The sequence below is a fragment of the Silurus aristotelis genome (assembly GCF_946808225.1).
Source record: "Silurus aristotelis genome assembly, chromosome: 12".
Lineage (NCBI taxonomy): Eukaryota > Metazoa > Chordata > Actinopteri > Siluriformes > Siluridae > Silurus > Silurus aristotelis.
In genome coordinates this window covers 19,355,716-19,377,170 of record NC_139585.1, presented here as the reverse complement: position 1 = coordinate 19,377,170, position 21,455 = coordinate 19,355,716, and the positions used below count along the sequence as shown (strand labels likewise).

General features: G+C 40.5%; 2 protein-coding genes across 2 annotated transcripts; one reads left to right on the top strand and one right to left on the bottom strand.

Moving 5' to 3' along the window:
* Positions 1-210: 210 nt before the first annotated feature.
* ankrd1b (ankyrin repeat domain 1b (cardiac muscle)) lies at positions 211-16,479 on the top strand. The gene is made up of 10 exons (XM_083557270.1): positions 211-310; positions 1,660-1,741; positions 4,565-4,714; positions 4,837-4,950; positions 6,695-6,802; positions 6,897-6,995; positions 14,498-14,596; positions 14,705-14,803; positions 14,892-14,990; positions 16,052-16,479. The coding sequence occupies exons 2-10, from the start codon at positions 1,682-1,684 to the stop codon at positions 16,148-16,150; spliced, it is 927 nt and encodes a 308-aa protein (XP_083413396.1). The 5' UTR covers positions 211-310; positions 1,660-1,681; the 3' UTR covers positions 16,151-16,479.
* A 355-nt stretch (positions 16,480-16,834) lies between these two features.
* On the bottom strand, positions 16,835-21,422 carry rpp30 (ribonuclease P/MRP 30 subunit). Its single transcript, XM_083557654.1, has 11 exons — positions 21,199-21,422; positions 21,024-21,079; positions 20,883-20,939; positions 20,721-20,786; positions 20,566-20,634; positions 18,501-18,590; positions 18,177-18,293; positions 18,052-18,081; positions 17,900-17,937; positions 17,738-17,817; positions 16,835-17,166 (listed from the first exon to the last, which is right to left on the bottom strand). Exons 1-11 carry the CDS (start codon positions 21,278-21,280, stop codon positions 17,051-17,053), a joined length of 801 nt encoding a protein of 266 aa, XP_083413780.1. The 5' UTR covers positions 21,281-21,422; the 3' UTR covers positions 16,835-17,050.
* Positions 21,423-21,455: the final 33 nt, after the last annotated feature.

The following is a 21,455-nucleotide window of genomic DNA, read 5'->3' as shown; positions in this document are numbered from 1 at the left end:
GGATCAGCAAGTTCAAGCTTTACCCAGCATGTGTCAAGGCTACAAAAGTGCTGCCTCAAAGAATTGGTGGGTGGGACAGAATCAGACTCAACATAAGAAGCAAGGACATCAACATAGGTGCCTGGTGTCTTCAGTGTGTGTGTGTGTGTGTATGTGTGTGTGTGTGTGTGAGAGAGAGAGAGAGAGAGAGAGAGAAAGAGAGAGAGAGAGAGAGAGTATAGACCTTGGTAATACCCAAGAGAAAAAAAACATCAGTGTATACTGCTTTCATCACACTAAGGGCATTTTTTGTGATCTTTAAACTGCTAAGGTAAGCAATGTTTAAAATATAATATTATGTACAATCCAACTCTTCAGTTTAGCTTTGGGAATTAACACTGCATGCACAACATGAATAAGAAAGTACAGAATAGGAGTGTAATACAGTGCTAATAAGTCATTAGTAACTGTACAGTGATGTAATGATTTTGACTCAGTACTCAAACCAATTTTCTGTAAAACAATGGATATTGTGTTTACTGACTTCAGGAAATTATAAACATATTATTGAGTCATACACACAGCATATAATCCATAGGTAATGGTAATGGATCATAATGGCTGCTCAATGTATCATTACTTGCAAACAAACAAGGGTTAGCAAAAAGATCTAAATGTTGGTTATGCATGTAGAACATGCCATTTGCCTGTTAAGAAGAAATCACTTCCAGGAAAGTAGGGTAATCATATATATTTATCTTAATCTAGATTAAAAAAAGATTTAACAGGAAAACAACAATATAAAAAAAATCTCCAGAATAAAGTCATGTTAGTCTGTACAAAGGTGCATAGTATAATAATGCCTTAAAAACCATTGGGCCATGTAAAATTAAACTTCAAATATCTTTCTGTTTTTACTTTCAGCTCATGAATCCAAAAACTCTCCATATGTAATTACTGACATGCTGCACTGTACATACCAATCTATTATATTTAAATCTCACTATTAGCTATAAATGTGGCAGACCTCTATCTATACTGTAGTCATCATAATAATAACAAAGGTAAAAAAGAATGTGGGATATTGGAAAAGAGAACAACATTCCAAAATGCTTATGCTGCAACAATCATTGAAAAAAAAAATAGTTTCGAACAAACTGATTCCTTCTGTCATCTGTTTCCATTTCCACTTCCCCTGAATGCTAACTGTAGCATATGATGTAAAACGTATAAAGCATATAAAAGGAAATGGCTGATCCAAGCACTTCTTGTACATCAGTGTTACTGTACTTTGCCATGGCATCCATTATGCGCGTCATTGATGGCACCCGTGCCCTGGAATAGACATAGAAACCTGCTGAAAAACTGATGTGCACTTTTATTTTCTTAGCAATTCCCCCATTAATAAACACACCACACATACTGTAGCAGAAACTCTGCTGTGTGCCCTCCAGCGGGCTTAACACTAGTGTGCCTGTGCGAATCATAATAACTGTACAAAAAATATTGTATTATGAACAAAAAAATTGTAAATCTGTAAACCGGATAGATGCTCAAGAAAACTATTTTGTGTTGCATTGCTGAAGTAAAACAGTTCACTAGTTCTTCGTTCTTTACTATGTGACTTCCATCCCGATGTCATATAAATGCAGTATATCGAATGTTTTTTCATCTTTTCAGGTGCGACAGGTTTAAAACACTGATGGAGTGCCACACCTTGGGTTTATTTTCTGGTGAAAACAATACGCTGGATTTTGTTAAGGTGAGTCATGAAACAGGGGAATTGCTCGCCCAGAACTGTCTTTCATGCAGTGTATATATTTTGAAAGATAAACATGTGCTGCCGTTGAGAAATATTCTTTTTCTATTAAGCAGTGCAATGCTGAACTGAATTCATTAGTATCCACTGAGTGATTCTCTTCCAAAGTTTCATCTCACTACATTCCAGCAGCTCATTAAGACATCAGCTCTTTGCTTGCTAATAATGAAAAAGTGTCTGGCCAGTGAATAAATTAAACGAAAAAACGACAAGAGTCATTTATTCGTTAGTGTCGAAAGAGAGGTTTGACACTAATCACTGACATTTGTCAGCTATGATGAGTCCTCCACAGGCCCCAAGTTTATTGATAACAGATTATTGGTTTTTCCTATGTTTGAAGATAAAAAAAAATTATAATAATTCTATCATTCTATTTCATACATTATTACTGATACCAATTATTCCAATACCAATCCCGTTTCAATTACATGGAGCATAATCATATGACGAAAGCTTTGATGCAAACCTCATACGTACAGCTTGCTATGTTTCTTTAGCACCTGTGTTATATACAAGTTTGCATTTCATATTCTGTATTAATCTTGAGTAAGATGAGAACGGCATGCTGAAGCCGCTATGTGTGGTGACAGGTTCAGAGCTCACGTGTCTTTGACTGGATCAACCAGTAAGGAAACACCTCACTGAATCTTATCAACAAGGGTCTCCAAATGTGCTGCATTCCATGTCACAAAATCTTACACTCTCTCTCTCACAGACAGACAGACAGACAAACACACACATACACACACACACACACACACACACACACACACGCACACGGCCGCAGCTGTCCAAGGCATGAAAACAAACCACAGAGGGGTCTCACACAGCACCTTAAATGCCTTGCATTTTGGATTTGCTGCTTCCTTTTATAGCACACCTGTGTGTCAGTATACGACACAGCAGGAGAAGGAAGCAGCTGCAAAGCATCAGAAACATAATGGCAGTTATTGCTGCCAATCTCGGGGTCAGGCAAACAATAGATACAGCACAAAAAGCAAAAACAGGTTTTTTTTAAACATTATCATTTTTTTTTACAACCAGTACATCCAAAAGTGCTGCTTCATTTTTTGTTACATATTTTAAACACACATATCTGAGGCAATTTAACCCAGTTTAGTAATCAATTGCTAATGATTCCATGCCACATTGTCATTAATATTAGTGATTACACAGAAATAGAGAAATGAAGTAGCTGTATCACGCCTGTAAGGGTTGAACTTAATGGTATATGTAAAAAGCTATGCTGTGTGTTGTGTGATGCCCGAGAGAGCTCTTAAGTGACAACAAGTGGAATGGAAACAAAGTCAGGGAGACAAGACTATTACTCTCTTGGGCTGAGGATGATTGAGAAAGCAACACACTTACATTTCCCTCAGCCTAAACATCAGTGTTGTTTTCAATGGCATACATAAGAAAATAAATATCAATTAGAATGGTGGTCTCAAAATTGGGACTATGACTGAATATTCAATACTAAGACTATGGTGCTAAACATGAAGAATATAATTTGTATGCTGTCTAATATCCACCTCATTAATCTAAACTGTTTATTATTATAATTAATGAATGTAATAAATAAGGTCTTCACATGTGTGCATTCTTGTTGTATGATTTAAAGGTTGCAGTACTGTGTGTGTGTGTGTGTGTGTGTGTGTGTGTGTGTGTGTGTGTGTGTGTGTGTGTGTGTGTGTGTGTGTGTGTGCGTGCGTGCGTGAGTGCGTGTGTGTGTGTGTGTGTGTGTTGCTTGTGTTGTAAAAAATGGCACCAGACACAAAGGTTAAGCACCCTTGTGACTCGTTAAGTCCTAGATAATTCACTACTGACTCGATCCAAAATAGAATAGCAAAATTTATTGCTATTGATACAAATGCCATTGCCAATAATTAAAAAAATATCAAAGCAAGGCAGGAAAACTTCTGATCTGTTTTTCTGTTGACAATCTACATTGAAGTTTGGTGTTTTTGGTTTATTTGTAGAAGCATGATTAAGAATGGTAATTGGAGAGAGAGAGTGAGCGAGAGAGAGAGAGAGAGAGAGAGAGAGAGAGAGAGAGAGAGAGAGAGAGAGAGAGAGAGAGAGAGAAAGAGAGAGAGAGAGCAATGATAAGTAAAGTCACTAGAAAATCTTTACATTAGCAGTTTATAAAGCAGTGCATTACTGTAGAATGGTAGTTAAACTGGCTAAAACTACTTGTGCATTCAATGAAATTTCTATTAATAAATTTCATTAATTCAACATAAAACACAATAAAAACTATTCCTTATAAGTTTTTTGGTCTACCGGAAAAATCAGCGAACCAAACTAGTTATGTGGCAAAAGCGATTCCGTGATAAACCAAGATTCGTACCATAAAACTGTAAAACGGGGGATAAATATATATATTCAAGATTCAAGATATATATACAGTATATATAGTAATTCAAGATTTCAAGATTTAGTGATTCAAGATGCATGTAAAGCATATAACAAAATCTGAAATGTATGTAGGGTATGTAGAGAGCTTTACATGCTGAAATCTTGAATCTTCTTCCTATTCTTTAATCCTAAAAATAAAAGAAGAGTTCTTAAATCCTGCAATTCGAAAATTCACATCACTGAACAGCTGCTGTGATTCAGTATTCAGTAATTCAGTATATTCTAGCATGACTTTTATGATCTGACCTGAAGTTTTATGAGATAATTGAAGCGATAACATCCACTATTTCAATTTGTGCACATTAAAAATGATACAAATCCAAACCAATTTTAATGTGTTTTTTCAAGGTTACTGGCATAAGTTTTGATGTCACTGATGGGCCTGGAGCTTTCAGACAGGAATATGTGCCTGGTGAATATGAGAAATCTATCCGCCAAGAAAGAGAAGAGGAGTTGAAGATCAACAGTAAGCTTGACAGTGACTATGAAATTGCAAAGGTATATCAGAACATTGAAATCCATTAGGAATATCAATTCAAAATAAAGTCATCAGGGACCAATCATTTTTGATATAATATAGTAAATGAAAAATCTTTTCTAAAAAATGCTTTCTTTTGCAGACAACCAAAATTAACCGACTAAACCAAGAGTTTCAGAAGATTCTAGAAGTGAGACAGAGGAGGAAAGTGAGGAAGATCTTAGAGGAAAAACAACAGCCAGAACCTGAAATAGTGGTGAGAATAAAATACATACAGTGAGGAAAATAAGTATTTGAACACCCTGCTATTTTGCAAGTTCTCCCACTTAGAAATCATGGAGGTTCTGAAATTGTCATCATAGGTGCATATCCACTGTGAGAGACATAATCTAAAAAAAAAAATCCAGAAATCACAATGTATGATATTTTAACTATTTATATGTATGATACAGCTGCAAATAAGTATTTGAACACCTGTCTATCAGCTAGAATTCCGACCCTCAAAGACCTGTTAGTCTGCCTTTAAAATGTCCACCTCCACTACATTTTATTATCCTAAATTAGATGCACCTGTTTGAGGTCGTTAGCTGCATAAAGACACCTGTCCACCCCATACAATCAGTAAGAATCCAACTACTAACATGGCCAAGACCAAAGAGCTGTCCAAAGACACTAGAGACAAAATTGTACACCTCCACAAGGCTGGAAAGGGCTACGGGGAAATTGCCAAGCAGCTTGGTGAAAAAAGGTCCACTGTTGGAGCAATCATTAGAAAATGGAAGAAGCTAAACATGACTGTCAATCGCCCTCGGACTGGGGCTCCATGCAAGATCTCACCTCGTGGGGTCTCAATGATCCTAAGGAAGGTAAGAAATCAGCCCAAAACTACACGGGACGAGCTGGTCAATGACCTAAAAAGAGCTGGGACCACCGTTTCCAAGGTTACTGTTGGTAATACACTAAGACGTCATGGTTTGAAATCATGCATGGCATGAAAGGTTCCCCTGCTTAAACCAGCACATGTCCAGGCACGTCTTAAGTTTGCCAATGACCATTTAGATGATCCAGAGGAGTCATGGGAGAAAGTAAGTCATGTGGTCAGATGAGACCAAAACAGCTTTTGGGTCATAATTCCACTAAACGTGTTTGGAGGAAGAAGATTGATGAGTACCATCCCAAGAACACTATCCCTACTGTGAAGCATGGGGGTGGTAGCATCATGCTTTGGGGGTGTTTTGCTGCACATGGGACAGGGCGACTGCACTGTATTATGGAGAGGATGACCGGGGCCATGTATTGCGAGATTTTGGGGAACAACCTCCTTCCCTCAGTTAGAGCATTGAAGATGGGTCGAAGCTGGGTCTTCCAACATGACAATGACCCGAAGCACACAGCCAGGATAACCAAGGAGTGGCTCTGTAAGAAGCATATCAAGGTTCTGGCGTGGCCTAGCCAGTCTCCAGACCTAAACCCAATAGATAATCTTTGGAGGGAGCTCAAACTCCGTGTTTCTCAGCGACAGGCCAGAAACCTGACTGATCTAGAGAAGATCTGTGTGGAGGAGTGGGCCAAAATCCCTCCTGCAGTGTGTGCAAACCTGGTGAAAAACTACAGGAAACGTTTGACCTCTGTAATTGCAAACAAAGGCTACTGTACCAAATATTAACATTGACTTTCTCAGGTGTTCAAATACTTATTTGCAGCTGTATCATACAAATAAATAGTTTAAAAATCATATATTGTGATTTCTGGATTTTTTTTTTTTGATTATGTCTCTCACAGTGGACATGCACCTACGATGACAATTTCAGACCCCTCTATGATTTCTAAATGGGAGAACTTGCAAAATAGCAGGGTGTTCAAATACTTATTTTCCTCACTGTATATATATATTTGTGTGTGTGTGTGTGTGTGTGTGTGTGTGTGTGTGTGTGTGTGTGTGTGTGTGTGTGTCCTTAAGGGCAATTAATCACAGTCAATTATTATTACTATTTCTACAGTCCGATTGTGTTTCTGAAGTTGACTTTCTGAAAGCAGTAGAGGACAACAAATTACCAGTGGTTGAGAGTTACCTCGCCAGGCGTGCAAACCCAAACACATGCGATAGTGTGAGTGCTGAAAACAAACCCAGTATATCATTCAGACTGTTCAGCGTTTCGGACTCCAGCAGAGATGATCATACTCTCTCTCTCTGTTGTGTAGTTCAAGCGCACAGCACTCCACAGAGCATGCTCTCAGGGGAACATGGAGATTGTGAAGAAGCTGCTGGAAGCTGGGGCTCTAATTGAAAACAAGGATAAGGTACAATTCCAATCAGAACAGAATCTGAAAGTAATGTTTTTTTCTGAACACTAAACACTGCAGCCTTATTCAAATATTTGTTTACACGTGTGTGTGTGTATATATATATATATATATATACAGTGAGGAAAATAAGTATTTGAACACCCTGCTATTTTGCAAGTTCTCCCACTTAGAAATCATGGAGGGGTCTGAAATTGTCATCGTAGGTGCATGTCCACTGTGAGAGACATAATCTAAAAAAAAAATCCAGAAATCACAATATATGATTTTTAAACTATTTATTTGTATGATACAGCTGCAAATAAGTATTTGAACACCTGTCTATCAGCTAGAATTCTGACCCTCAAAGACCTGTTAGTCTGCCTTTAAAATGTCCACCTCCACTACATTTATTATCCTAAATTAGATGCACCTGTTTGAGGTCGTTAGCTGCATAAAGACACCTGTCCACCCCATACAATCAGTAAGAATCCAACTACTAACATGGCCAAGACCAAAGAGCTGTCCAAAGAAACTAGAGACAAAATTGTACACCTCCACAAGGCTGGAAAGGGCTACAGGGAAATTACCAAGCAGCTTGGCGAAAAAAGGTCCACTGTTGGAGCAATCATTAGAAAATGGAAGAAGCTAAACATGACTGTCAATCTCCCTCGGACTGGGGCTCCATGCAAGAACTCACCTCGTGGGGTCTCAATGATCCTAAGTAAGGTTAGAAATCAACCCAGAACTACATGGGAGGAGCTGGTCAATGACCTGAAAAGAGCTGGGACCACCGTTTCCAAGGTTACTGTTGGTAATACACTAAGACGTCATGGTTTGAAATCATGCATGGCACGGAAGGTTCCCCTGCTTAAACCAGCACATGTCCAGGCACGTCTAAAGTTTGCCAATGACCATTTGGATGATCCAGAGGAGTCATGGGAGAAAGTCATGTGGTCAGATGAGACCAAAATATACCTTTTGGGTCATAATTCCTCTAAACTTGTTTGGAGGAAGAAGAATGATAAGTATCATCCCAAGAACACCATCCCTACTGTGAAGCATGGGGGTGGTAGCATCATGCTTTGGGGGTGTTTTTCTGCACATGGGACAGGGCGAATGCACTGTATTAAGGAGAGGATGACTGGGGCCATGTATTGCGAGATTTTGGGGAACAACCTCCTTCCCTCAGTTAGAGCATTGAAGATGGGTCGAGGCTGGGTCTTCCAACATGACAATGACCCGAAGCACACAGCCAGGATAACCAAGGAGTGGCTCTGTAAGAAGCATATCAAGGTTCTGGCGTGGCCTAGCCAGTCTCCAGATCTAAACCCAATAGAGAATCTTTGGAGGAGCTCAAACTCCGTGTTTCTCAGTGACCGGCCAGAAACCTGACTGATCTAGAGAAGATCTGTGTGGAGGAGTGGGCCAAAATCCCTCCTGCAGTGTGTGCAAACCTGGTGAAAAACTACAGGAAACGTTTGACCTCTGTAATTACAAACAAAGGCTCCTGTACCAAATATTAACATTGACTTTCTCAGGTGTTCAAATACTTATTTGCAGCTGTATCATACAAATAAATAGTTAAAAAATCATACATTGTGATTTCTGGATTTTTTTTTTAGATTATGTCTCTCACAGTGGACATGCACCTACGATGACAATTTCAGACCCCTCCATGATTTCTAAGTGGGAGAACTTGCAAAATAGCAGGGTGTTCAAATACTTATTTTCCTCACTGTATATATATATATATATATATATATATATATATATATATATATATATATATATATATATATATATATATATATATATGCATATTTAAAAAAAATTATTCACAAGCTTTGAGCATCCATCATAAATCATATGATGTAAATTAACATATCCACCACTGCACTCCACATTAATGCAAAGTATTGTATTTTTAAATCTGATTGTAAAAATACTTGGATTTAAGCATTTATACGTCTATTATTATCCTATTTAACAAATTATTCCAGCACAGCTTTCAATTTAATCAAAATGTAGTTTATTTAAGTGTCAACATTTTCAATTGGTCTGATTCAGCTTGATCTAAATAAACTTTTGACTGGATTGAAAGACATTATGTTGATCTGAAATTATCAGATAAATTGCTAACAGATTACAGATATTTGGGTGCAAATACATGCGCCTATTGAAAGTTTGGCCTTGATTCTGACGCTCATAAAATGCCAGCGTTTCATGAAGTAAATAGTAAATTAAATGGATTCTGACCAGGATGAATTCAAGAAATAACTACATTTTTGTTGATTATCCTCATTTTTGTTTCTCTTAAGTGACTTAATGCAAAAAAAATGTAATAAATGTTTATACATGACACACTGCACAATTTCAAACGCTTTGCACATTGCTATTCAAGGCCTGTCATTTTCACTCTGCTGTTACTTGGTGTGATAACAGTTTAGGTGTTAGTGGAAAAAAAAGACAGCAAATGCATCTGCCGGTTCTCCAGAAAGCAAAAGCCTTTGCCATCTATCCACTACGTCTAATCTTTGTTCATATTTAATAGTCATTTAAAACAAGTCACATTTATATGCCACTTTTTATATTTAGTGCCATATAAGAAAGTCAAAACACATAAAGCAACTGAGTAATCTAGTTGAATTACTACTTATCATAAATAGTCTACTGAGCCAGACAAAATGCCCAATAACAAGGAAAAGACTTCTCTAGTATTTCTAGGGTTGCAGCAATGCCCTTTGCTGTCGTTTTTGGTTTTACAAAATAGTCATCAAGCTGTAGGACAAAAACCAGAAAGCTTACCTTTGATTCAACAATAGTATTTCTGTTTAATCAAAAGTTTTCTTATAATATAATAATTTCTTTTTTTCATCTAGGTGCTGCTGACATTTTGATCTGACATTTTATTTTCCATTTGATTTGATGTGACCAGGGCTGTGTATAGAAAAGGAGAAGAAAAAATGGTGTGGTGCTAAAAAAAGAAGTATAAACCTCTGTCATATTGTCATTTTTGAGGTTCTGCAATGCCAAGACATAGAGGTAACCACAACAAAAATCTAAACTGGTCCTGCAACCAGCTTTACAATTATTAGACCACTTGCGATGGTCTGATTCTACAGTCAGAGGAAACAGTAAACACCAGGGATGCCAATAGGTCGATCGTGATCTACCTGTCGATCGAAAAGGTAGTGTAGGTAGATTGCGTGACATTAAAAAAATAGATATTGACGTGATTTTTTTTAAGTAGCTCGCATGCTGGAAAAGTGTGTGCACCCCTGATATACACAAAAGCTTGGAAAAGAAAAGATGTGATGTTGAATTCATGGTGGTCAACAGCCTGAAAATGCTTCTTAAAAACTGTTTCAACTACTCTAAGTAAATAACAACTGCAGTGTATGGTTTGTGAAGGCACTACAATCACCCATTATTCGATTGATATCCATCCATCCATCCATCTTCTCCCGCTTATCCGATGCCGGGTCGCGGGGGCAGCAGTCTAAGCAAAGATGCCCAGACTTCCCTCTCCCTAGACACTTCTTCCAGCTCTTCCGGGGGGACACCAAGGCGTTCCCAGGCCAGCCGGGAGACATAGTCTCTCCAGCATGTCCTAGGTCTTCCCCGGGGTCTCCTCCCAGTGGGACGCGCCCGGAACACCTTCCCAGGAAGGCGTCCAGGAGGCATCCGGAACAGATGCCCGAGCCACCTCAGCTGACCCCTCTCGATGTGGAGGAGCAGCGGATCTACTCTGAGCTCCTCCCGAGTGACTAAGCTTCTCACCCTATCTCTAAGGGATCGCCCAGCCACCCTGCGGAGGAAGCACATTTCGGCCGCCTGTATCCGGGATCTTGTCCTTTCGGTCATGACCCAGAGCTCATGACCATAGGTGAGAGTAGGAACGTAGATTGACCGGTAAATCGAAAGTTTCGCCTTGCGGCTCAGCTCCTTCTTCACCACGACAGACCGGTACATCGACCGCATTACTGCAGAAGCTGCACCGATCCGTCTGTCAATCTCCCGTTCCACCCTTCCCTCACTCGTGAACAAAACCCCAAGATACTTAAACTCCTCCACTTGCGGCAGGAACTCCCCACCAACCTGAAGTGGGCAAGCCACCCTTTTCCGACTGAGGACCATGGCCTCGGATTTGGAGGTGCTGATTCTCATCCCAGCCGCTTCACACTCGGCTGCAAACCGTCCCAGTGCATGCTGAAGGTCCTGGTCTGATGAAGCCAACACGACAACATCATCTGCAAAGAGCAAAGACGAAATCGTGTCGTCACCAAACCGGACACCCTCCGACCCCTGGCTGCGCCTAGAAATTCTGTCCATAAAAATTATGAACAGAACCGGTGACAAAGGGCAGCCCTGCCGGAGTCCAACATGCACCGGGAACAAGTCTGACTTACTGCCGGCAATGCGAACCAAGCTCCTGCTTCGGTCATACAGGGACCGGACAGCCCTTAGTAAAGGGCCCCCGACCCCATACTCCCGGAGCACCCTCCACAGGCTGCCGCGAGGGACACAGTCGAATGCCTTTTCCAAATCCACAAAGCACATGTGGACTGGTTGGGCAAACTCCCATGAACCCTCCAGCACCCTGTAGAGGGTATAGAGCTGGTCCAGTGTTCCACGGCCTGGATGAAAACCACATTGTTCCTCCTGAATCCGAGGTTCTACTATCGGCCGTATTCTCCTCTCCAGTACCCTGGCATAGACTTTCCCAGGTAGGCTGAGAAGTGTGATCCCCCTATAGTTGGAACACACCCTCCGGTCCCCCTTCTTAAAAAGAGGGACCACCACCCCGGTCTGCCATTCCAGAGGCACTGTCCCCGACCGCCACGCGATGCTGCAGAGGCGTGTCAGCCAAGACAGCCCCACAACATCCAGAGACTTGAGGTACTCAGGGCGGATCTCATCCACCCCCGGTGCCCTGCCACCGAGGAGTTTCTTTACTACCTCGGTGACTTCAGCTTGGGTGATGGACGAGTCCGCCTCTGAGCCCTCAGCCTCTGCTTCCTCAATGGAAGACGTGACGGCGGGATTGAGGAGATCCTCGAAGTATTCCTTCCACCGTCCAACGACATCCCCAGTTGAGGTCAACAGCTCCCCACCTCTACTGTAAACAGCATTGGTGGGGCACTGCTTTCCCCTCCTAAGGCGCCGGACGGTTTGCCAGAATCTCTTCGAGGCCAGCCGATAGTCCTTTTCCATGGCCTCACCGAACTCCTCCCAGGCCCGAGTTTTTGCCTCGATAACCACCCGGGCTGCAGTTCGCTTGGCCTGCCGGTACCCGTCAGCTGCCTCAGGAGTCCCACAAGCCAACCAGGCCAGGTAGGACTCCTTCTTCAGCTTGACGGCATCCCTTACTTCCGGTTTCCACCACCGGGTTCGGGGATTGCCGCCTCGACAGGCACCGGAGACCTTACTGCCACAGCTCCGAGCGGCCGCTTCGACAATGGAGGTGGAGAACATGGTCCACTCGGACTCAATATCTCCGGCCTCCCTCGGGATCTGGTCAAAGCTCCGCCGGAGGTGGGAGTTGAAGATCTTTCTGACAGGAGGCTCGGCCAAACGTTCCCAGCAGACCCTCACAGTACGCTTGGGTCTGCCGAGTCTGTCCAGCTTCCTCCCCCGCCATCGGATCCAACTCACCACCAGGTGGTGATCAGTTGACAGCTCCGCCCCTCTCTTTACCCGAGTGTCCAAGACATACGGCCGCAGGTCAGATGAAACGACCACAAAGTCGATCATCGACCTACGGCCTAGGGTGTCCTGGTGCCACGTGTACTGATGGACACCCTTATGCTTGAACATGGTGTTCGTTATGGACAAACTGTAACTAGCACAGAAGTCCAATAACTGAACACCGCTCGGGTTCAGATCAGGGGGGCCGTTCCTCCCAATCACGCCCCTCCAGGTGTCACTGTCGCTGCCCACGTGTGCATTGAAGTCTCCTAGTAGAATGACGGAGTCCCCAGTCGGAGCACTGTCCAGCACCCCTCCCAGAGACCCCAAGAAGGCCGGGTACTCTATACTGCCGTTTGGCCCGTAGGCACACACGACAGTGAGAGACCTATCCCCGACCCGTAGGCGCAGGGAAACGACCCTCTCGTTCACCGGGGTAAACTCCAACACATGGCGGCTGAGCTGGGGGGCTATAAGCAAACCCACACCAGCCCGACGCCTTTCACCATGGGCAGCTCCAGAGTTGTAAAGAGTCCATCCTCTCTCGAGGAGTGTGGTTCCAGAGCCCAGGCCGTGCGTAGAGGTGATCCCGACTATCTCTAGTCGGAACCTCTCAACCTCACGCACAATCTCAGGCTCCTTCCCCGCCAGCGAGGTGACATTCCACGTCCCTAGAGCTAGCTTCCGTGTCCAGGGATCGGGTTGTCGAGGCCTCCACCTTCGACTGCTGCCCGATCCTCTTAGCACCGGCCCCTTAGGGTCCCTCCTGCAGGTGGTGAGCCCACTGGAAGGCGGCCCCACGTCGCTTCTTCGGGCTGAGCCCGGCCGGACTTGGGGGAAGGCCCGGCCACCAGGCGCTCGCATACGAGCCCCAACCCCGGGCCTGGCTCCAGGGTGGGGCCCCGGCTGCGCCATACCGGGCGACGTCACGGTCCCTGATGTAGTATCTCTCATAAGGGGTTTTGAACCGCTCTTAGTCTGACTCATCGCCCAGGACCTGCTTGCCTTGGGAGACCCTACCAGGGGCATATAGCCCCGGACAACATATTCGATTGATATAATATTATATATTATTGGATATAATATATTGATAACGGGACCCATCAAATAAATTCAATAGACTTCCTCAGTACAAAGATATTTCCTGAAAAATATAAATACAGTATAACAACGCTTTCAGAAGCTGAGCGTTTTTTTTCCTGACAAAACACATCAGACCCAGGCTAGTTTTATTTATTGGCCTATTTGTCTTTGAGTTACTGGCATTTGGATTAAACTTATTCACTGCAAGTGAGATGTCAGAAAGGATAATAACTATATAAGACTTTAACCATAAATATAAGAACTGCAATAATAGTGGGTTGTGAGTTTTATAAATGTAACTACATTAATCACAGATCCCAGGGGATCATGCATTGAGAACAACTGCATTGAACAATGCATGGTTTTACCCCGAGGTTAGTACTGTGCTATAAAGCTAGTTAGGTTCAGTGAGTCTAAACAACACTTAATGGAGACTATGACACCTTCTGGCTGTTTATCATTACAACTCTTTACAACATATAATGAATGACTGGAAAACTGCAGCTACATTTAAAGTCCTGTGTTCTCTTAGTTTTGTAAGAAAAACTCAGGAATTTGTAAGTTATCCATTGGTTTGTATTATTGTCATATTTTATATCTTTGTTTTTTTTTTTCACTTTTAAGCCTTCCCATGCTATTCTTCTTTCCACTATTTGACACACATGCAGTTGTTTACTGGCTTGTCTCATTGTTTGTTTAACCATATAAGTTAGCAGCAGATTATCAACAGTTTTGTTTCTATTCAGCTTGATGCTACTGCTGTTCATTGGGCCTGTCGGGGAGGAAGTTTGCCTGTTCTCGAGCTGCTCCTCAACCACGAAGGCAACCTCCATGCCAAAGATAAGGTTCGACTGCAAACAGCCAATAGCAAGAGCATCAGTCATAACCTGTCTCTTTGGAACATGCTTTTCTGGCACCTCCTGAAACGTAGCACTGATCGATGTGCATTTTAGCTCCACAGTACTCCTCTTCATGTGGCAGTAAGGACAGGTCACTATGAATGTGCTGAATACCTCATTCACTGCGGCTCCGACGTCAATGCAAAAGACAGAGTAAGACACACGTCTTTACCACTTCTATACGGTCATTAGAATATTTGTTGATCTAGAAATGACACGTCAGTGGTCTCTTGCTTTGTAGGAGGGAGACACACCAATGCATGATGCTGTACGGCTGAACAGATTCAAATTTATCCAGCTGCTCTTGTTGCATGGAGCCAATCTGAAACTGAAGAACTATGTAAGTTTATTAAAAAAGACTCCTTCTACAGATTCATAAACGATATGTACACCTGAGTGGGCAGGAAATTCTCATTCTGCTGAACTAACTACATCATGTCTGGTTCAATTGCATTTTATTTGCATGACACAACAATGGATATCACCACAAAGCAGCTTTGCAGAAAAAATAGAAATGCATTTTTAAATTCATATTTTTTGTCCCTAGTTTATCCACTTCAAGTTTAATTCCTAATGAGCAAGCCAGAGTCAAGTAAAAGCTCTCTGGTGAACCAGACTCAGTAGGAAACCCATCCTCATTTGGGTGACCTCAAATATTTATTGTAAATTAAATAAACATTATGCATCCTAACAATAATGTATTGAATTAATTTATAGTTGGTAGACTCTGGCCTTGTACCTCAGGGGTTGGAGGTCTGAATAATTCCTCCACCCATGTGTGTGGAGTCTGCATGTTCCTCCTATACTGCTGGGGTTTCCTCCCTCAGTCTAGTGTAGGCTGAATTGTACCCTCAAATTTGCATTAGTGTGTGAATGCATGTGTGATTATGCCCTTTGATTGGTTAACCCCCTATCCAGGGTGCTCCCTGACTTGTGCCTCTAGATTTACCCTTTCTTTGTGTAAGATAAATGTTAGGAAAAATGAATAAATAGACTGATTGTGATTCTATGACTAAAACACAGCCGAAAGAAAAGTCTTGCCTCGGCTGCATGTTTTGTCCTGGATGCACACAGCGCCATCTACTGACAATTAGGTGAACATTTGCATGAGATCTGTTTAATTAATAATGATCTTGTTACAAGACATGCCACAGGAATTTCATAAAAAAAATATTTGAAATTGATTTAAAAAAAAAAGAAAAGAAAAAGAACTCTCACACAGGCATTTGTTTTGTTAACATAATACCGAAACACAGCTCTTTTAACCTCTGTAGCTTAGCTACCTGCTTTTTTTTTCCTTAGCTCCTGTCTCATTTTCTAAGCTTCCTGAGATAAATGTGTTTGCTGAACAAATAAAGGTAAATGTTTTTCTTTGTCTGACACAAGGCCTATTTTCTGCAGGAGGGTAAATCACCCATGGACAGCGTTTTGGAGTGGCAGAATGGAGCGAAAACTATTTTAGGCAACTATAAGCACAATAAAAACTCACAAGATGAGTAACAACTGAACATCACTGTTGAGCAAAAACTGATGAACAGGAAGTGAGTTTTTGAGATGGGCTGCTGATGTGGGATAGTAAGCAAATTTGTCAAATGAAAAATGTACAAATATGTTCACGGTTATTGGAAAGTAAGTTGAAATATAATTACATATTTTTCAACTAAAACTTAGTGCGGACCGAAAGGAAATGTGAGTTTAGAGTTGTACTGTTTACAGAGCAGGTTTTGTCCATATGTGCTTAACTACAAATTCATATTTTTTATTTCCTAAAAATTTCTCGAAAGCCTTAAAAACTAGCACTGGTTTTAAAATATTGTAATTTGCTTGAGCATGGCATAAATATAGTCAATAATGATATTTATGATTTTTTTTTTTGATGTGTGGTTTATTTCAGCAAACTTGTACTGAATAAATCTTTTTACTGGTCTGCTTTTTTTCTGTTATTGAGAAACTACAGAAATGAGAAAGTCAGCAACAATGGTTTCATGGTATTTATTTATAACTGACCAAAATGACAGAATATAAACAAAAACATCAGTTTCATGGTTTCTTATCTTATACATTTGAGATACATATTCAGTATATGCACAGATACTGATCCTCACAGTAACCAGGCTGACTCTCTGCAAACGTCTGCTACGAGCTGACAAATATCGCAAGAGTAATGACTGCATGATTCAAAGCAATTCCATGTGCTTGTATCAGTGTTGTGTCCATCAATATCACAGGCATAAAACACATCAGAGGATCAATAATGTCAGATCTGATTCAATACAGAGCCAGCAGTTCCTGAAACTGACCACAGTGTGAATGAATACTGTAAATCGATCTGCAGACTTAACAAAAAACAACAACAAAATTATAAAAACACTGCTGTTACAATGCGACTTGAAATCTGAACTAAAGTGCTTTGGTCTTGGCTCTCTTTAAAGCTGGAGAATCTTCATCTGGCTGCTCACTGGGTGGATGGCTCTTCTTTTTCACGTGAATAATCCCCAAAGCTGTCATACGGGTCTCTGTAATGGAAAAGCATTACAATGTGTGTGACTAATTTATCAGCAGCATTAAAAAAAAAAAAAAAAAAAAAAAAAAAAAAAAAGAGAAAAAACCAACAACAACAATGAATTAAATGTACTAACAAATGATGTCTGTTAAACTCTGAATAGAAAGAAAGTCAAAAAGAAATTGTGGTACTATTCTTGTTATGAATTATGGAAGGAGTCTACAGTGCCAGCACGTTCAAACATCTTATGGATCTGTTATTTTTGTTTTGTTTTTTAATGAAGCACTTTGCATTTTTTATTTTTTTTTTTTATGGTCCAAGTTGCATCTTTCTTCAAGGAAAAGTGAGGGAACATCTGTTTTTAATGTAATGATATAATGTAAGCAACAACAGAAACCTGTTGTATCCTGTTGAACTGTGTTTCACTGAGGCTCCCCTACAGTGAATGTAACTATAAACGGATATAACGTGATTTTTAGCCAATAAAAATTGTAATAGTTAAATCACTGTGATTTAAGAGGCATAAAACACTTTAACAGATCACACAAGTCACGTTACGTTAGATAGGGTGCAAACCATTTTACCTCCATGCAGGACAACAGAGCGGCAGTTTGTGGAGACTGCAGCTTTAGCGTCCCCATCAGAAAGGCCAAACACCAGCCCACTACATTCTAAATTAAGGACCAAGCTGAATACATACAGGACCTCAAACATCATCCAACACTAGCAAGAAATGTAAAGGATACAGATTGGCGATGTCATACGGGCCACGCAACTCGAGAGCCTAAATCAAGAAGGAGAGTTTGAGACTCAAACAATTAAAGGAATTTTGTATATGCATGGTCTGCTTTCACACAGCATGTATAGTGATGTTTCTATACAGAAGCAATGCTCTTACTGTCTCCGCTCCGCTCGCCATAATGACATTCTGAGAAGGTGAAAATTCCACGTTATTCCAACACTGAACTCATAAAATACATAACCAAATTTTAAAATCACAGTTGTGTTCTGTGAGTTAATCACCTTCCCCTTGCACACATCCACAAGGTTGATAGCATTAGTGATTGTGTATTTCTTCATAGTGGAGTCTCTGATGGCTGCTGTGTAGCTTATCTCAAAAAACACTCCTCTTTCGATTGCCTAGAAGAGTCAACATTCATAGTCAAAGCAAAGACAGTGAGGGAAAAACATGCCTCCTGAGTTTTATGTTATTTCGCTCTGTGTATAATATCGTTTCAACAGTTTCAACACTCTGTTTAATTACTAGTGTTAAATAGATGCTGAGTGTCACAAATAGAATAGTGTAACTAAAAAGTCAAAATATGGGAGCGCTACTGTTTAACCAACCCCATTTATTGGGGACCTTTTGCAATGGAAAGGCTGTTTTTCGGTCGCTGCTATACAGATGATGTCCACATCATACGTCATACAGGCTGCCTGTTAAAACAAGAGATTTAAAGAGTTATACTACTTTAAACCACAAAAATCTTGTGTAAAGAAAAAACATTTACAGACAATATTTACAAAGTCAAGATACTTTAAAGTGCCTTGAAATTACACAGGAATATCAATATCCCCAGATGACAGGAAACTACAGTATTTTAGATTGTGTTAATTAGACCCAATAAAACTGCACTTAGGTTTCTACCTGCCATATAGAAAACTCCTCAGACAAACTGCCCCAGGAAGACAGTTGAGTGTGGTATTAGTGAGCTAAGAAATCTTTCCAACACGACACGTGTTAGGTCATATTCCAAATCCCTTATTCAGTTATTCCACCAGGAGTAATTCAACTGATTTTACGTGACTTCTTGCATATTGTCATGCTGCGACTGTCATATCTTTATGCCAGATGTGCCAAGAACAGAATGACCTTCAACAATGTTTTTGTTCATCATGTACCGATATATAACGCAAAGGTCACAATTATCACGGTGGTCTGTATGTCTTCTCTCAATCATTTAACTCAGCCTGTATCAAAGAAACTGAACAAGAACAAGTGAGATGAAACACTTGGGATGAGCTAGCTTAGAGACAAACCTAACAACACTGTCATTCAGCATGGACTAGTTATATCCTGCTTCTTATTGCAAAAAAACAATCACCTTGTAACATTTCTGGAACTTGTCAAAGAGCCAGTTATGATGAGCAAAATACTCCTGAACATTTGTAAATGAACTAAAGCAAACAAAAGGAAGTAGTTGCAACATCTGAGTCAATACAGATTAGCAAGTCCAAATCAGACAAGCAGAAAAATACAGCTCTAGTGTTCCATTGCACAGGCCTCTCCTGGCTACACAACAATACAATACCTGACCAAGAAAACAAGTTGAAAGTTCAATGCTGCAGGCATCCATGGCCAGGAGTCCAAAAGACAGAAAATGGGTTTGAGAGATGATAATACTCTCTTTCTCCTTCGTCGATCAGTGCAACACTAGTCAATTATTTTTTTATATATATTAGACGGTTTATTCAGCTTTCTAACTTCTTAAATGCCATAATCTTGTAACCATTCACTTCTGGTAGATGCCAAACTGCATTTCGTTGCTGTGTACCTGTACAATGCAATGACAATAAAGTTATCTATCTATCTATCTATCTATCTATCTATCTATCTATCTATCTATCTATCTATCTATCTATCTATCTATCTAATTATCTAACTATCTATCTATCTATCTATCAAACTATCAAACTATCTATCAAACTATTAGCTTCTGTATGGAGAAGATGGCAGATAGCACATTGGCTAAATTCATTTGGGTCTCCAAGGATGCTTGTGTCTCTACCTCCAGGGTCTAGTAGCTGCTGTTGTGTGATAAAGAGCTAGCTAGTTGCTAGGCCATGACAAATAACAAACTATACTTTCTGAATAGGCTGAGCAAATAAATAAAGACCATGACAATTCTCAGTGTTAAGCAGAAATATCACTGTACAGCACAAAATAGATTCTATGGACATACGCCAACGACCAAAAGTTTGTGGACACCTGATCACAAAAAACTCACTGTCTGCTTTCACCAAAACTTTTGAAGCTCACAATTGTACAGGATGTCATTTTATGCTAGTGTAGGGTTCTTGGATTCTTTATAAAACATTAGAAATGATCTTTAGAGACATGTTCCAGCGAGACATTGCCCATTTGTTCAAAGTGAGCAAAAGACGATATGCCAAGTTTGGTTTGGAAGAACCAAGGTGGCCTGCAGAGCTCTGACCTTATCCCCTCTAAACAGTAGTAGCTCCGGCTAAGCTGACCAAATGTAACGCGTAATGTGTAAACCCTTCTCAGAAGTGATTAGGTTATTATAACATAAATCTGGAACAGGATTTTCAGCAAGCAAATATGGATGATGGCATCTACTATTTTTAGCCATGCAGTTTTCGACAATTAAAAAAATGTACAGAAACTTACATGGAAGAGTTTCTCTGTTTTGGGAAACACAGCCAAAATGTCAAAGTTCTTGTATTCATTGGACGGCCTCTAAAGTCAAAATCACAAAATAGTATAAGATATGGCATCTCCGTTTTAATATTTTTTGTTATGATTTACATTTTATATGAACTTACAAAGTGAGAGGCATCAGTGGCCACCACAGTCAACCGGTTCAGCACTTTAATTGGTCTGGATTTCCCCTGTGTGTTTGTAGGGTGAAAAAATATGTATATATTTATACTGTATATTATTATTACTGTATAATTTATAGACTGTATATAAATTATATAAATCACCTGCACTATGGGGAGTTTCTCACACAGCTCTGAAACAGATAGTGGCTTAGGAATTTGCTGCAACAGATATCAAAATAACAGGATATGAATAATTTACTCAAATACAATTATTCCATCGGCAGGGAAGAAACACTAGATTACCTGTTTCTTTTGCTGTGGTTCCACTACATAATTTATTGCAACTGTGGAGTAACCAACTGAAAAACAACAGAATTAATATTTGATTAAGTGTGAATCTCATACAGTATATGCTGTGAAACATGGCCATGGCCTGAGCTGCCTGTCCAGCTATCAATCTAATGAAGAGCAAACTTACGGTGAGCAGCTGTTTCTATAATGTTCTGCAGTTTTGTCTTGTCGCTGATTGCGATTATGTTTAGATCCATATATACCGACATTTTCGTTGCAAAACTCTTCAAAGTGTTGTATGTAAATAATATATTTTTTTCGCAAAGCGTTTGGATGCGTTAAAACTACACTGCAACGCGGCTTGACAATGTATACAGCTCAGACATGGGCGCCATATAAAAACGTGGTTAGACGTTCACTGTTTGGGAAATGTAGTTTTTACGC

Bases quoted from the DNA above. Each gene is read 5' to 3' on its own strand.
- rpp30 (XM_083557654.1), bottom strand. From the start codon at position 21,280: ATGTCGGTATATATGGATCTAAACATAATCGCAATCAGCGACAAGACA. The intron at 21,080-21,198 runs GTAAGTTTGCTC...GTTGTTTTTCAG, and splicing joins TATAGAAACAGCTGCTCACC to TTGGTTACTCCACAGTTGCA. The intron at 20,940-21,023 runs GTAATCTAGTGT...TATCTGTTGCAG, and splicing joins AACCACAGCAAAAGAAACAG to CAAATTCCTAAGCCACTATC.
- ankrd1b (XM_083557270.1), top strand. From the start codon at position 1,682: ATGGAGTGCCACACCTTGGGTTTATTTTCTGGTGAAAACAATACGCTG. The intron at 14,597-14,704 runs GTTCGACTGCAA...TGTGCATTTTAG, and splicing joins ACCTCCATGCCAAAGATAAG to CTCCACAGTACTCCTCTTCA. The intron at 14,991-16,051 runs GTAAGTTTATTA...TATTTTCTGCAG, and splicing joins ATCTGAAACTGAAGAACTAT to GAGGGTAAATCACCCATGGA.